Below are 15,563 nucleotides of genomic sequence, written 5' to 3' on the forward strand. Positions count from 1 at the left end.
GTTAGTTTAACTTCTGTTCCGGGTAAAATAATGGAGTCGCTGGTTAAAGATGCATTGCAGGATCCTCTAGACGAGACTGCAGCAATAATTCAGACGCAGCATGGGTGTGTTAAGGGAAAGTCTTGTCTGACAAATTTGATAGGATATTATGATGTGGTTACAAAGGAACTGGATGCAAAAAATAATTTTGATATCATATATTTGGATTTCAGGAAAGCTTTTGACACTGTTGCGCATGGAAGACTATTGTACAAATTGGAGCAGAATGGTATTAAGGGTAAGCTGCTACAATGGATAAAAGGATGGTTAAGTGTGAGAAGACAGAGGGTGGTAATCAATGGGTGCTGCTCTTCTTGGACTAATGTTATTAGTGGAGTCCCACAGGGTTCGGTGTTAGGTCCACTGTTGTTTTGTATATTTATCAATGATATTGATGAAGGTATATCAGGCTTAATGTCGAAGTTTGCAGATGATACAAAGGTTGGCAGGGTTGTTAATGACAGTAATGGCAGTGTGCTACTGCAACAGGATCTAGATAATTTGGGCAGATGGGCTAAGAAGTGGCAACAGAAGTTTAACCTTGACAAATGCAAAGTACTGCATATGGGTTGAAGTAACCCCAGAGAAACGTACCAACTGTGTGGTACTACACTTAAGGTGGTAGAAAATGAAAAAGACCTGGGAGTAATTGTGCAGTCAGATATGAAGTTCTCTGAGCAATGCAGACAGGCTGCCAGGGCAGGTCATGGGGTTTTGTCAATGATATATAGGAATTTTGCTAGCAGGGAAAAGGAGGTAATTATCCCTCTGTATAAGGCAATGGTCAGACCACGCCTTGAGTACTGCGTACAGGTCTGGAGGCCTCATTTCAGGAAGGATGTAGATTTACTTGAGCGTGTACAGAGAAGGGCAACAAGATTGGTGAGGGGAATGAAGGGATCCTCTTACCAAGAGAGGCTAAAGTTCTGCAAATTGCAGGGGCTGGAGACTAGGCATCTGCACGGTGATCTGATTGAGGTATATAAGGCCTTGAATGGGTTGAGCACGCTGAATTCTGATGGGATCCTTCCACTTTTCAGATTACGAACCTAAGGGGGCATAAATTCAAATTAAGAAAAGACAGATGTAGAATAGATGTGCGGAAATTCGCCTTTAGCCAGCGGGTGGTTAATTGCTGGAACAAACTTCCATCTGTCGTTGTGGAAGTTGATAGGTTGAATAAATTTAAGGAGGAACTGGACAGGCATTTGGAGGGAATGGTGTGATTTTTTTTTTTTTTTTGGCTGATGCTGCATAAGCTCATACATTTGCTTTCTTGCATCACATGCCACTACTACTACTACTACCCCAGGTGCCTTTTTTATGTTTATCTTCAACAATTTCTCCTCCACTTTCCTCTCTGTTATTACAAAATCATCTAGCTCACTGCCAGAGTTTAATTCACCTCTGGCATTCCCCTCTTTGAATAACTCCTCATGTGTGAATGTAGATGCAAAATACTCATTTAGTTTGTTAGCCACAGGAGCAGGATCATCAACAGTTGAACCATCAATATCCAGTGGACCAATCTGATTCATCCCTTTCCTTCTACAGTTCACATAGGTAAAGAACTGTTTGTTGTTTTTCTTTGCATCCTTTGCCAAAGATTTCTCATAAACTAACTTTGCCTACCTAATCTCCTTTGTGACTTGGTTACAGACCAGCTTATATCTATCATAGGCTTCCATGTCACCCATTTTTTATATGTATCCCATGCATTTTTCTTTTCTGCCACATGTCTCATTAGTTCATCTGATATCCATTTAGACCTAAACCTTGAACAATATTTTTTAGTTGGTATGTTGTTGTTGTTATTTGGTTTTTAGGAGCATTAGCAACTAAGGCCATATTGCTCCGGGAATATGCGGTGGTCGTTCCCTGACCTTTCCGCATCCTCCGTATTTGGTGGTGACGGGCTCTAATCACGTTGGTATGTAAAGCCTAGTAGCTTCCAAGATTAATTCTTTGAATGCCTCCCATTTTGAATTTGCTGTTGGTAACATCGTCAGTTGGTCCCACCGTATAGAATTTAAATACTGTCTCAGACAATAGTAATCGCCTTTACGAAAGCAAAAACCCTTCCCTTTACCCTCCAATGGTAATTACATCTTTGAGTAAATCCCACTTCAGCACACCGTGATCACTATCACCTAATGGTTCCTTTATCTGCAGATTCTTGATGCCTGAAGAAATCACTACTGATAATCAGATCAAGAGTATTATTCCCTCTAGTTGCCTCCCAAACATGTGGATTTATTGAATGAAAATAATCATCCAATAAATCCACAAAAGCCTTGCTAGTGTGTGAGTGATTGACCCAGAAATTCCAGTCAATATCCAGGAAATTAAAATTCCCCATTATAAGACTCTGATTTACTGGCCCACTCTATTTTTCCCTGTACAGTTTTTTTTTTAATACTCATCAAAGCATTGTTTTTGATTCAGCCTTTATTCAACTAAGTTTGTGGAAATGTGAGGGAAAATTTGAATTTCAACACTAACTGATATGGGTCTTGCTCATTGTGGTTTCACATAACTTGACACTTGACTGCCATCAAACATAAGGCTTATTCATTCAAGTGTTGCAAGATGGTAGATGCTGTCCATTGTGCTTTGTATTATATGCAAGTAAAATGCTTGTAAAAAGCTTCATAGTAATATTAAAAAGGTTAGCAAAAATTGAAATTTTGCACTCCACTGGAAGAATACTTACTTGTTTGTACACATAGAGACCCTCAAAAATAAATAAATACATTTTCTGTTTATACTCCGGGATGACCAAACGGTCTGAGGAGTTCACAAGATAGACAGAATATAGGCAAGAAACAGCACTGTATTTATCAGTCACGGGCTTGAACCCCGGTCATTCAAGGCACATGTACTTATGCACCCGTAAGCCTGACCACTCGGCTACGGCAGCTGTGGCCAAGTGGTTTCCAAAATATATATATTGGAAATACATAGATCAATATAATTGTTCCAAGCAGATCAATGAATTTTGCCACTGTACCTGTCATCTTTCAGCAAATTGAAGAACATATTGTTCAAAAGAAAACTATACCTTAAAACAAGACTAAGGGTTTTAAAGTGTTATATATGGACAATTTTAATGTATCAATGTGAAACATGGACCCTCAAGAAAGATGTAGTAAAAAGAATGCAGCATTTGAAATGTGGGCATTGAGAAGAATGATGAAAATCACATGGACAGAAAAAAATATCCAATAAAAGTCCTTCAAATAAGTGGCAACAAAAGAGAACTACTAAACAAAATCTATAGACTCAAAATAAGCTACCGTGGCCACATCATAGAGGTTAAAAATATGAAATAATTAAATTGACCTTATAAAGGGAAAATTCCTAGCAAAATACCCAAAGGAAGGAAAAGAAGAAACCGGATGAATGATATAAAACACTAAATGGGACTTTCGATAGAAGAAATCATTCACAGGAGTAGAAAAAGAGACTACTGGTATTTTATGCCATCCAATCTAATTGGATGGCAACCATCCAACTTGGAGATTGGACGCCTCCATGCAGTTGGCACATGAAGAAGGCCTGTCATATGCAGTTTTAAATAAGTTGAAATCAGTGTTTCTCAATCTTTTTTTAATTATCATCCCCTAAAGGGCTTTGTTAGACAATTTTTTTTCCTACTCACCCCCCCTGAAATTTTAAACAAGAAAATACTTTATACTTACTCCTTTTATTCAATGGGATCCCTGAGCCTGATGGTTATTAGATAAAAGTTCAATGTGTGGTATGACATTAGTAAGTTTAATTCTAATATCTCCTATTAAACATATATCGATTCTGTTTCTTTCCTTTGCTAATATTTTATTTACTGAACTAACACCACTCTCACCCATATAAGATGTTGGAAAACAAAGAAGTACAAGCAGGCCCCGATTTATGCCAGGGTTGCATTCAACCTCCTCAGGGTCATTAGCTGAAGCGGCATAAATTGAGGAAAAATTATAATGTATTTAAATGAGATAGGTTCCTTCAATATGAAAATTGAACTATAAGAGTTAATATAAGTGTTTTTTATATTAAATATTTTTGATTATTTTATAATTATGAGATATAAACAATATTTATTGATAAAAAATGAGTAATAAAAAAAATTAATTTACTACTTCGTTCCTGTAAAGCCATATTTGGAGTATGTAGTAACACTGCTGTCTGCACTCCCCATTCATGTCTTTTTGACAGTGGTGTAATGGTGTGGCATTAATGGGATGGGCCTGATGGTGGGTTGACTGATTCTGCAGGTTCTTTTGCCTTAGAAAAGACTTGCAGCAATGACATCTGTTGTGTATTGTAGTAGAGCTTCAATATTTTAGTAACAGCTCTTTGGATGGAACAGCTGTGTTCCCAGTCTGGGTCATTATCACATAGAGTTTTACAGCCTGTTTGTATTTGTGCCAAAGCTGATTGAAGTGTCTTTGTGGTGAGGGTCCTAATTGGCACATTCTCTTGTCTTCCTCCTCAGAATCCTGTTTAGCCAGTTGTGCAGCCAGCTCCTCTATGTCCTTCTTTGAAAAAGGCTCACCATGGCTTTGCAGCAACTCACTGACATCATCAATGTCAACCTTGTAAAGGCCAACATCCTCAGCCATATGAGTCACATCTTCAGCCACTGATGAAACTGTCTCAAACTCAAGAAAGTAAGACACTGCATCGGGCCACAATTTCCTCCAAATGCCATTCATGCATGATTGCAACACTTATTTTCAGCCTGCAGCAATATTACTTATGGCCTTAAGGATGTTGTAGGACCTCCAGTAGTCCCTCACAGTCACTGAGTTAGATGCCTGCATTGCCTCACAATCCCTTTGAAGGTCGTACATCTATAGTATGCCTTGAAGGTCGCAATAACACCCTGATCCATTGGCTGCAAGTGAGGTGGTGATGGGTGGCAAATAAACGACCTTCACATTCAGTTGTTTGCTGCACAAAATTGGGCCACCTCTGGACAAAAATTATGATGTGTACCATTCACTAAAAAAGGGTCTGGGTCACCAACACCTTTTTATTAGAGCACGAGAAAACAGGAAGTCGAGCCTTCACAATACCCTTCATAACGTGCATTCTCTGAATGGTGCACCAACATCAGCTTTAACTTAAAAGTGCCTGATGCATTACCACCCAGAAGTAATGTAAGCTGCCCTTTTCCAGCCTTATAACCAGGGGCAGCCCTCTCTTCACAGACTATGTATGTCCTACCAGGCATCTTCTTCCAGTACAACCCTGTTTCATCAACATTAAAGACCAAGTCTGGGGTGTAGCAGCCTTCATCCATTAACTTTTGGAATATGGGAGAATATTCCTCAGCACCTGTAGCGTTGGCGATAGCCGCCTCACCAGTAATTTTTACATTGTGAATTCTGGTCTGGTTTTTGAACCAGGAAAACCAGACCCTACTAGTCAAAAATAATTCAGTCCCTCCTAGTTCCTCATTCATTTCATTGAACAAGTCCATAACCACTGTCCCATGTTACAGGAATGTTATTTTGGTTCATATCGTCTATCCACAGCACTAATAACTTCTCCATTGTCTCACTCCCTTAATAAGCTGTTCTAGTAACACTTACATTAACAAATCCTGTATGTGACTGCTTTATCTTCTTGGCATTATTCATAACAGTTGCAACAGTAGAAGGTGCTAAATTTAAGGTCTTGCAAACCTCCGAATGCCGCTCAGAGGAGAAAGCAATTAACATTGATACTAGCGCCGTCTAGGTACCCACTTCCTGTGCTGCGTTTACACTTGAACTCTCAAATTTTCTTTATATATATATTTATTTTTCCATTATTATTTTAAAAGGGTGTTAATGTGAAATGGCCTAAACTGAAGCCTAAATTGATTAAGTATGCATGCTTATCTTGCTTTAACCATATTTAGAGGTCTTGGTGTACAAGGTGAGAAATAAGTTCTATTTTACCATCTGTTCTTTCTCTTGACATTTGTTATTCCTTGATCTTTAAGTGCTTCGCTTATTTCTTCCTCTTATCAGAGGATCTCATTCAGAGATGACTCCTCTTGATCCGTTTATCATATTGTAGGGTCTTGCCACTACTGGCATTTCTCCATATTTTGTTGTTTGCAATAGCTTTTCCTAGTGTTGGAACTTTCAGTTTCTACTAAGGTGTCCCCGAATTGCAGATGATGTACTGCTTCTGGTGTCCCTATTAGTCATTTCAGGCATTTTCGGATCAAGAACGGAGACATTTTTCCCAAAACCAGATCTCCTATAGAATGTAAGTAGGCTAGTGCTACTTGAGTGTCATCTATTAAAAGAAAGGAGACTTTCCTTTCCACGAATTTTTCTGACTCTTGAAGCAAAGAAAGACTTAAGTATGGAAATAAAGGATAAGCACAATAAATGTAATGAAATAAATATAACTTTAAAGTGCACTATGAAATCAATAATAAAATTGCCTGACCACTTGAGAAGTGATCTGACTGAGGTGTTTAAGACTTCGAATAGCTTGAACAAACTCAATGCTGATGGGATTCTTCCTCTTGATCAGACTATACATGTGAGAGGGTGCATATATTCAAACTGAGAAAGGATGGTTGCAGAACAGATGTGCAAAAGTTTGCCTTCAGCCAACAGGTGGTTAATTGCTGGAACAAGCTACCATCCGTTGTTGTTGGGAGTGGAAAGTTTTAATTAATTCAAGGAAAAACTAGACAAACTATTGTAGGGGAAAAATAAGTGAAATGGGATTTTTTTTTTTTTTTTTTTTGCTGATGCTGTATAAGCTTGCTTTCTTGCATCATTTTGCCACTATTAATATTAATACTAATATCAATAAACAATTTTGTAATTTGCACTTAAGAAATAGTGTGCACTCTGAATTCATAATTATTTTAGGATCGAATTTGTTGTCAGTTTCCTGTGAAAATTAAGTCAGGAGCATAATGTTCAGCTCCTAGCAAGCAAAATTTCTGTATGTGTGGAAGGGAAGCAACGTGCAAAGGGACACTAAAATTTTGTGAACCTATGTTATATAAGCCTCTGGTCTTCATACAAAGAAAATAAACCCAAGCAAAAGAGAACAACAAAAACAATTTGTATATAAATTAAACTGCAAGAATGTATAAAAACTCTTGTTTATGATGGCTAATTTCATTGTCTTTTTACACATTTTTCTCTTAAAAATACTACTCAGAGAAAAGTATGTAAAAAGGATGTTTTAAAAGACATTGAAAAAGGTACATAAAATATTTATATTAAATACGTACCAAATCTGTAGTAACTAAAATTCGACACTGAAAGTTTTTCAACTGTTCTATTGTCTTTAAACGCTCTTTTTGATCTTGGCTTCCAGTAATATATGCAGCAGGCCAACCTTTGCTGATCAGTGCGTCACATAAGCTTTGAGCTCTACAGCAAATTATGTATGAATATATGTAAAATCAATAAGCTTAATGACAGAGCTTAAATTAAAAGTACTCTAAATAATTTCATTATCTATTCAATTCTTACAAATGATCAAATTTACCAAAAATTTATGTCAACTGGTAATATATAAGGGAATTTAAATACTTAAGGAAATCAGGCAGGGAATTCAGAAGGTCTTTTTCTTGATTTCATCAATTTGTCCTCTTTCAAAACTTTGGATCACGAATTGGATTGGAGCATGAGTCAGTGCAAATGATTAGCGATCTTGTTGTACTTTTTGATTTCATAACTCTGAGAAGTGCATGTACTCCTCTTCTTACCACTTCTAACCTCTTCTTTAAACAAATCAAATGTTGCCACTTTGACTAAGGTTACCAGTTTAACTAGACATTTAACAAAGGCAGCCAACATGTACACACATGCTTCAAAATCTTTTTTTATTTCAGTGGCATGCACCAGTTGAAATTGTTTCTTTTAGCACTTCTTTCTAGATAGTGTTCATGTACTTTCTCAGGAGGGAATGCAGCTCCCTTTTCAGAACATATATTAATAAGATGATAAGAACAGACCATTACCAACAAGTGCTCAATCTTTTAATGCCCTTGCTACTCCAGTTTTTAGACCTACCATAACAGGTGCATTATCAACACAAAGTGCAAGACAATTTTTTAAAGGAATCCTACATGCTTTCAGGTTGTTCAAAAAAAAAAAAAAAAAAAAAAAACGAGCAACAGTGTACCCTGCAGAGTCACCTTCTAATGCAGGCACTGAGAGCAATTAAATTTTTTTTTTTATTACAATAGGTCACCACAATGCTCAGAATTACTTTGTTTACAGCCATTCTGTGGATCAAAAATGCCTCAATTTTCTGATCCAGCACTACTTACTATCCATGCCCATTTTGGTTCTCCAACAGCAATAATTTTTGCTATTGCTGTTGAAAATATATTTCTGAACATATTTCATGATCACCACAACTAAGAAGATTATGTTCTTTAACAAAAAATGCAAATAAATATTTGACACATACATCGTTGTTACCATGAAATGCAAAATCTATTTTTCATTTCTTTCGATGCATTACATGCTCAACATTACACTTCCCGTTTAAAAATGAAATATCACATCTCACATGATAAACAAGACAACCGTGTTACCTTTTTCATATTTTACAATACCTGAAAAATTTTCATATATGTCTTTTAAAATCTTATATCATATTTCTTGACAACATACTAAAATGACATTCTTAATTTACACCACAAAGTACATTTAAAATATCACACACTGCTGTGAACAATGCTGTTATGGAATTTCTATTTTGAATTGGAAACTAGCACTGCACACCTGATACCTAATATGTTAACGAAAATACGCAGAAATATGCAAAAATTAAAAAAACAAAATCCAATTTTAACATAATTTTATTTTATTGTGAAAAGAAAAATATGGAGAAAAAATTATATTTTGCAAAAAGATGACATACTCTTTGTCACCAGCTATATCATTTTGTGAGATGAAAACAAATAAAATTGGGTAAAAAAATGTGGAATCTATGTTATAAATCTGGAGAGTTGGCAGCTATGTGTATAGTTTATATTCTCCATGTGCCTTTTATAATCATTTAAACTTTCTGACCACTATGAAAGAAACTGTTACCAAAAAAAAAAAAAAAAGTTTTTAAATGTTATTTTGTTGTTTGTCACTTTCCTGAATTTTACGGCAAAACCTATAGTACTTTGTACCTCTACTATAGAACTTAGTTGAAGGAGATGGGGGGGGGGAGGATAATACAGGAAACCTTTCTCTGGAGACTCATGGTTTTCACCACTTCAAGCCTCCAATAAGCAAAGTGGTGGTATTGCATGATTTGATATGAGTCGTCTACTATCTAGTTATTAGCTAATAATATTTAATTTATTATTATAATATTTATTATTAATATTATTAATATTATATTATTTTTCCACGATGGGGGTTTCTACTCCATGATGGGTACTGCTACCAAGTGCAAAGTGCTATGCCTGGTAGTTGTTACTGTTGGCTGAGGAACTCTCTGACTATCCTACAGGTGTTCAGGATTGCAACTTTCTGAAGTTCCTTGTAGGCGTTCTCTAGGAGACCTATTGTTGCTAGGCTGCTATGTAGGGTCCTTGGCACCATAACATAATTTTATTATGCTATAGTGCCAAGGACCATAACATAATAATTACTTGTTGTATATGCCATATCTCTTTGATCTTTTATCTAGGCCTGTGTACTTTCTGATCTTTTCCTTGTGTGTTTTTGAGAGGTTGTCAGCATTGGGCATTAACATGTCAATCAGATAGGTAGCATTTTCCTTCTTGTTGACAAGAGTTATGTCCAGTCCCAGTACAGCTTGTTGGTTGGGGTCTCTAGTAAACCTGGGGTTCATACTTGTAATACCACTTTCTTAGATAAACTGGCATTTCTTCACTAGCTTCTGATGTTGGTTGGTTGTTTGGTTTTATTGGCACATTAGCAACTAAGGCTATAATGCACCAAAACCTGGTCATAAAAAAGTGAAACTTTCAGTGGCCAAATGGTTTAGGTCACTAAGTCAAGATATAAAAACAAGTAAAAATGTATTAAGACATAGCTTCTGATGTATTATCCTGGCTACCTGGCATGTGGATTTTGAGGGTGCCTTTGATACCCTTTGGTGAGAAAGTTCCCTCAGGTCCCTTAGACTGGCAAACTGCAATCAATATCTTTACAAAGTCATAAGATCCTACTTCAGTAACAGATCAGTTCAGGTCACTGCCCAACACCTGTCATATTCAAAATTTATAAACAGAGGTTGCCCACAGGGGTCAGTGCTAGGACCACTCCTTTGGAACTCCTTACTTGACCACAAAAACAAAGCTAATGATCTTCAAAAACAGGTTGGATTACCACAGACCCCCTAAAGTGCTTATTCACGGGAAGCAAATTCCATATGTTGCACAAACTAAACATCTTGGCATAATACTGGACGAAGGCTCAGTTTCCAACCACACTAGCAAACAAAACCAAAGCCTTCACTGCAGCCATCATCAGATCTCCCGTTCGGACTGGGGACTCACCAAAAGAACCCTGTCTCTCTACTATAAAGCTGTGTTCTTGCCAATTGCCTCCTATGCTGCTGGGGTCTGGTTCCATAGGGTCACTAACAGTAAAATCCGGGCCAAACTCCTTTCCATGCAAAGAACTATGCTGTTTACGAGACACCGAGTAACAAGAACAACATCAACTAATGCACTGCAGGTTCTATCTGGAGCCCTTCCTATGGACCTGTATATAGCTTATAGAGGTTTCATCTACAAACACAAAAAAGGCCTACCAACCTCACTCCTTGGAATAGACTGCAATCCTGGAAAAAAATAAACCTATGGAATAAACTCCTCTCCCTTTGGCAGGTTAGATGGGATGAAAGTCCCACTGGAGCGGTCACCAGACTTTTTATCCCGGATGTCACCTTTGCCATGAATAAGCCACATTGTAATTGGTTCTACCCATCGATGAGCACATCCTAACAGGACATGGCGCTCTTAAAGTGAAACTGTTCCAATTCGGACTGGCAACAAATCCTCATTACTCCTGTGGGGAAGAGGAATCCTGGAACCACATCCTATTGTCCTGTCCCAACTACGAAGAACAACGGACAACACTTAAAAATAAGGTTCAGAACATCTCAGAAGTCAATCTTAAAGCCATAATTGAAAATGAGACTAACTTTCAAGCACCTCCAAATCTTCACCAACGACATCTTCAGCAGAAGAATGCAGATGCTTCACCACACTGGATAATTCAACAAATTCTTGCTGAGCTGTTCCCTGTGTCACCTACCAGTCATCCTGGACTTGAATTGTTTTAATCTCTGTGATCTCTGTTGACATCTCTGTGTTCAGAGATGTCAACCACTGGTGCTTTTTTTTTTTTAATATTTATTTATTATTATTAATTGATATATTTTATTTATTATTTTATTTTTATCATTATTAATTTTTTTTTATTTATTATTATTATTTTTTTTCCCCTGCTGGTACTCAGGACTGGGCATCCTGAGTACGGGATTGCTGGCATCCACCGGTATTGCACTACCTCCAGTGGATGTGGGATTTTAGTGCACTACCGAAGCGCAGACAGTTGATTATGTCCGGCTCCACGTGCCTTGGGACGAGCACCGGTAGTTCAGGTGCTCAGGTGTTGGCTGCTCACATTTCAAGTCCTGATTACACAGATTCTGTAGTCAAGATAGAGACAATTTGCGGAGATGGACCCAGGTCCTGGAGCTGCTACAAACAGGCTACATACATACACGAATACATAAATGTCATTGAGTGTGCATACATGCATTTATTTTACTTGAGTCTTAAGAGTTTTGTTGTGATTTACAATTTTGTAAGAGAAGCTCCACTTTCTGCTGGAGTTTCTTACACAGCTTCAAATGATTGTAAATAGAGTGTGTCATGTATTTTTGTATTTATGCAAATAAATAATAAAAAAAAAAAAAAAGGTCATGTCTATGAGTGTACTCTGTCTGGGTGATCACCTACATCCTGCAGTGATGTGTTGGATCATTTCTGAGACCAGATAGCATCATCAACGTGTGTCATATGACACACTGGGCTCCTTGGCGATGTATTTTCTATAGTTTCTGGTATTAATTAACTCATCTTGGATGGTGAGCATCCAAGTGAAATTGAGAGCATAAACTGGCATATCTAGTGAAATTGAGGGCATAAACTGAAACTAAGGGAGGAATTATCATTTTAGTGGCTCTCAACATATGCTTATATTCATATATGCTTTATCTTTATCTGTAGAAGTGTATGTGCTCATGGGCCAATCTGAATGTTGTGTGAGCTGAAATATCTGGAATAACTCATGGGGTAAAACCTATTCCCTCTGCCTGAGACTGGCTAACTACAGTCTTGACCGAAGAAGAGTTTAGAAATCAGTCACTGACGTGAATCAAACCCAAACATTTCAAAATGAGAGACAGGTGATTGTATTGTGCCAACTAAGCTGCCTCAGAGGCCAAACTAAGGAAGAAGCATTACTGAACTGTAAGAAGTTTTTTAGCTCAATAAGTTTCAAATAATTTGCCTCCATGAGCTTGTGAGTCAAGTGGTTTGGGGAAATTAAAAAAAAAAAAAAAAAAAAAACAGCAATATCAAATCTATAGGAAGAAGACACAATCAGTAGGGAGTGTTGTGGTTCCTTGCCTTCCTCATTTGGAGCAACAGAAGTCTGACTTCTTTGCACCACATGATAAATACTAATAATTGCTTATGTATATGTATAAAATCATTTATCAAAATAAAATTAAATTAAGAATGATTTATAAAATATTAAATGATATTTTAAATCACAGATCAGATAAAGCAGAAAACATTACTAGAAGTGATGCAAGTAAAAGGGGGTTCCATTAACGTTAACATTCAATGAAAGTAAACACAAGGAATCAAATAGAGAAAAATTCAAAACAAGTTCAGAAAGAACCAAGAGACTAAATAATTCAAATCAGCCCTGACAATGGTTAAAGCAAAGTTATCCAAGGTGTGATAATCTTCCAAAAACCTTCTACATTCTACCCTAGTATAATGTGCATGATCTAAATTTCTGCTTCTCAATAAACTTTATGGAAATTTTTAGAGAAATTCAAGTCTTGGTTGATTCTCTCAGATATGCCAGACAAGCTGTACTTGCTACCTGGGAGTCTAAAATGCTGATGGAACTGATATTCGGGTGACACTCAAGTCCAGTGGACCCAATTTCGGCAAAGTCCGGACGGTCTGTGACAGCCAAATCCTCTGCTTGCACCTTCACGATGGTGGGACTGTTAGTTTGTTTGTTTGTTATTTGGTTTTTAGGAGCATTAGCAACTAAGGCCATATTGCTCCGGGATATACGGTAGTCATTCCCCGACCTTTCCGCATCCTCTGTATTTGGTGGTGACGGGCTCAAACCCCGGTCTAAATTAAGAAGCGTGTGCTACGCACTGCTGCTCCTTCCCACCTGGCTACGGAGACGCCCGGGACTGTTAGTAATCCTGGGTATAACCTCCATGCACAAGTACATGGTGGGTGACCACCCAGGTGTGAACCAACATAAGCAGGGGTCGAGGTGTGGCGCCCACACCACATGGAGGAACGCTGCCCCTCTATGTTACCAGGCAGTACTACGTGGTAGATGACTCTCATCAACCGGTGAAATACCATCACTTTCCTTATTGGAGGCTTGAAGTGGTGGAACCCATGTTTAGTCTCTAGAGCTAAGTTCCGGTCAACCCTTCCCTGTCTCTTCCATCATGCAGTATGGTTGATGACTTTTGAGGTTATGACGAACATCGTGGAGAGATCCAATATTCCTTACATTTCGAGGGTACAGCTCTAAAACGGTGTCCGCAGGCCGGCCGCTAGTTAGTACACCGGACCGAACCTATTGGTTAACTCTCTAGGAGGCTTCTGGATCAGCTAGTGTAAAATCTTGCTACATCTACTCTGCCAGATAGTGACTGGAGGGAGTCCGAGTAGTGTGTATGCAGGGAGCATTGTTGAGGCCACGTTATGTCAAGGATCTGGGTGTATTCTTACCATGTGTACGCCCTATCCAAAAATTTCATTACTTCATACAGCATGTCCCACCCACTTTTTCTTACTATTGAATACACCATGAATTGTCAAAATAATAGAGCAAGCTTATCTGCGAAAAGATCTAAACCTCCCAAGCACTTCCTAATTCATTTCACAAATATACGTGGTCTCAATTCTAATCTCAACGATGTTCATTTCCACTTGCAGTCTGCCAAACCCCATGTACTTTTTCTGACAGAATCTCAGTTATCGGTTGATTCAACTACTGCTCATCTCAGATGCCCAAATTATTCGCTGTATGATTCCTTTCGCCTCAAAGGTTGTACTTGTGCATATATCCGTTCTGATATTCCCTGTCAGAGACTTGGAAATTTAGAATCTCCTCTCTTTGATCTTCTCTGGCTTAAAATCTCTCTACCTCATTGTGTCAAATTTATCTGTCTCTAACGTTCTCCCAACTCCACTAATCACTTGGAGCTCTTTGACTTCCTCTCTTTGCAACTCGACTTTCTCCAGTCCAACTTTCCTAACAGTGGGGTAATTTTACTTGGTGATTTTAATGTTCACAACTCCAGCTGGCCAATCAGATCACCGTGCAGGTGCCTAGTCTCCAACCACTGTAATTTGCAGAACTTAAGCCTCTCTTGGTAAGAGGATCCCTTCATTCCCCTCACCAATCTTGTTGCCCTTCTCTGTATACGCTCAAGCAAATCTACATCCTTCCTAAAATGAGGCCTACAGACCTGTACACAGTACTCAAGGCATGGCCTGACCATTGCCTTATACAGAGGGACAATCACCTCCTTTTCCCTGCTAGCAAAATTCCTATATATCATTGACAAAACCCCATGACCTGCCCTGGAAACCTGTCTGCATTGCTCAGAAAACTTCATATCTGACTGCACAATTACTATCAGGTCTTTTTCATTTTCTACCACCTTAAGTGTAGTACAACACAGTTGGTATGTTTCTCTGGGGTTACTTCTACCCATATGCAGTACTTTATATTTGTCAATGTTAAACTTCAGTTGCCACTTCTTAGCCCATCTGCCCAAATTATCTAGATCCTGTTGCAGTAGCACAATGCCATTACTGTCATTAACAACCCTGAATGCCAGAGGTGAGTTAAACTCTGGCAGTGAGCTGGATGATTTTGTAATAACTGAGAGGAAAGTGGAGGAGAAATTGTTGAAGATAAACATAAAAAAGGCACCCGGAATGGACGGGATCTATCCAGTTATATTAAAGGAGGCAGGAAAGGAAGTAAGCAAACCCTTAGCCATAATTATGAGAGCTTCTTTGGACTCAGGGGAGGTACCCATGGACTGGAGATGTGCAAATGTGACTCCAATTTACAAAGGAGGATCAAAGGGCAACACAGGTAATTATAGACCTGTTAGTTTAACTTCTGTTCCAGGAAAATTAATGGAGGCACTGGTTAAAGAAGCACTGCAGGATCATCTAGAAAAGACTTCAGTTATAGCTCGGACACAGCATGGTTTTGTTA

At 38.2% G+C, this 15,563-nt stretch overlaps 1 protein-coding gene across 1 annotated transcript in view; it reads right to left on the reverse strand.

Annotated features, from left to right (window-relative positions):
• The window catches only part of LOC150087129 (uncharacterized), a 129,830-nt gene that overhangs the window by 27,909 nt on the left and 86,358 nt on the right, over nt 1-15,563 (reverse strand). Inside the window, exon 7 of the mRNA XM_090372383.1 lies at nt 7,295-7,436. Within this exon, the coding sequence (XP_090228509.1) occupies nt 7,295-7,436 (142 nt within the window). The remainder of the gene's footprint in view (nt 1-7,294; nt 7,437-15,563) is intronic.

The sequence above is a fragment of the Mastigoproctus giganteus genome, chromosome 4 (genome assembly GCF_048544385.1).
Source record: "Mastigoproctus giganteus isolate SK-2022 chromosome 4, ASM4854438v1, whole genome shotgun sequence".
Taxonomy (NCBI): domain Eukaryota; kingdom Metazoa; phylum Arthropoda; class Arachnida; order Uropygi; family Thelyphonidae; genus Mastigoproctus; species Mastigoproctus giganteus.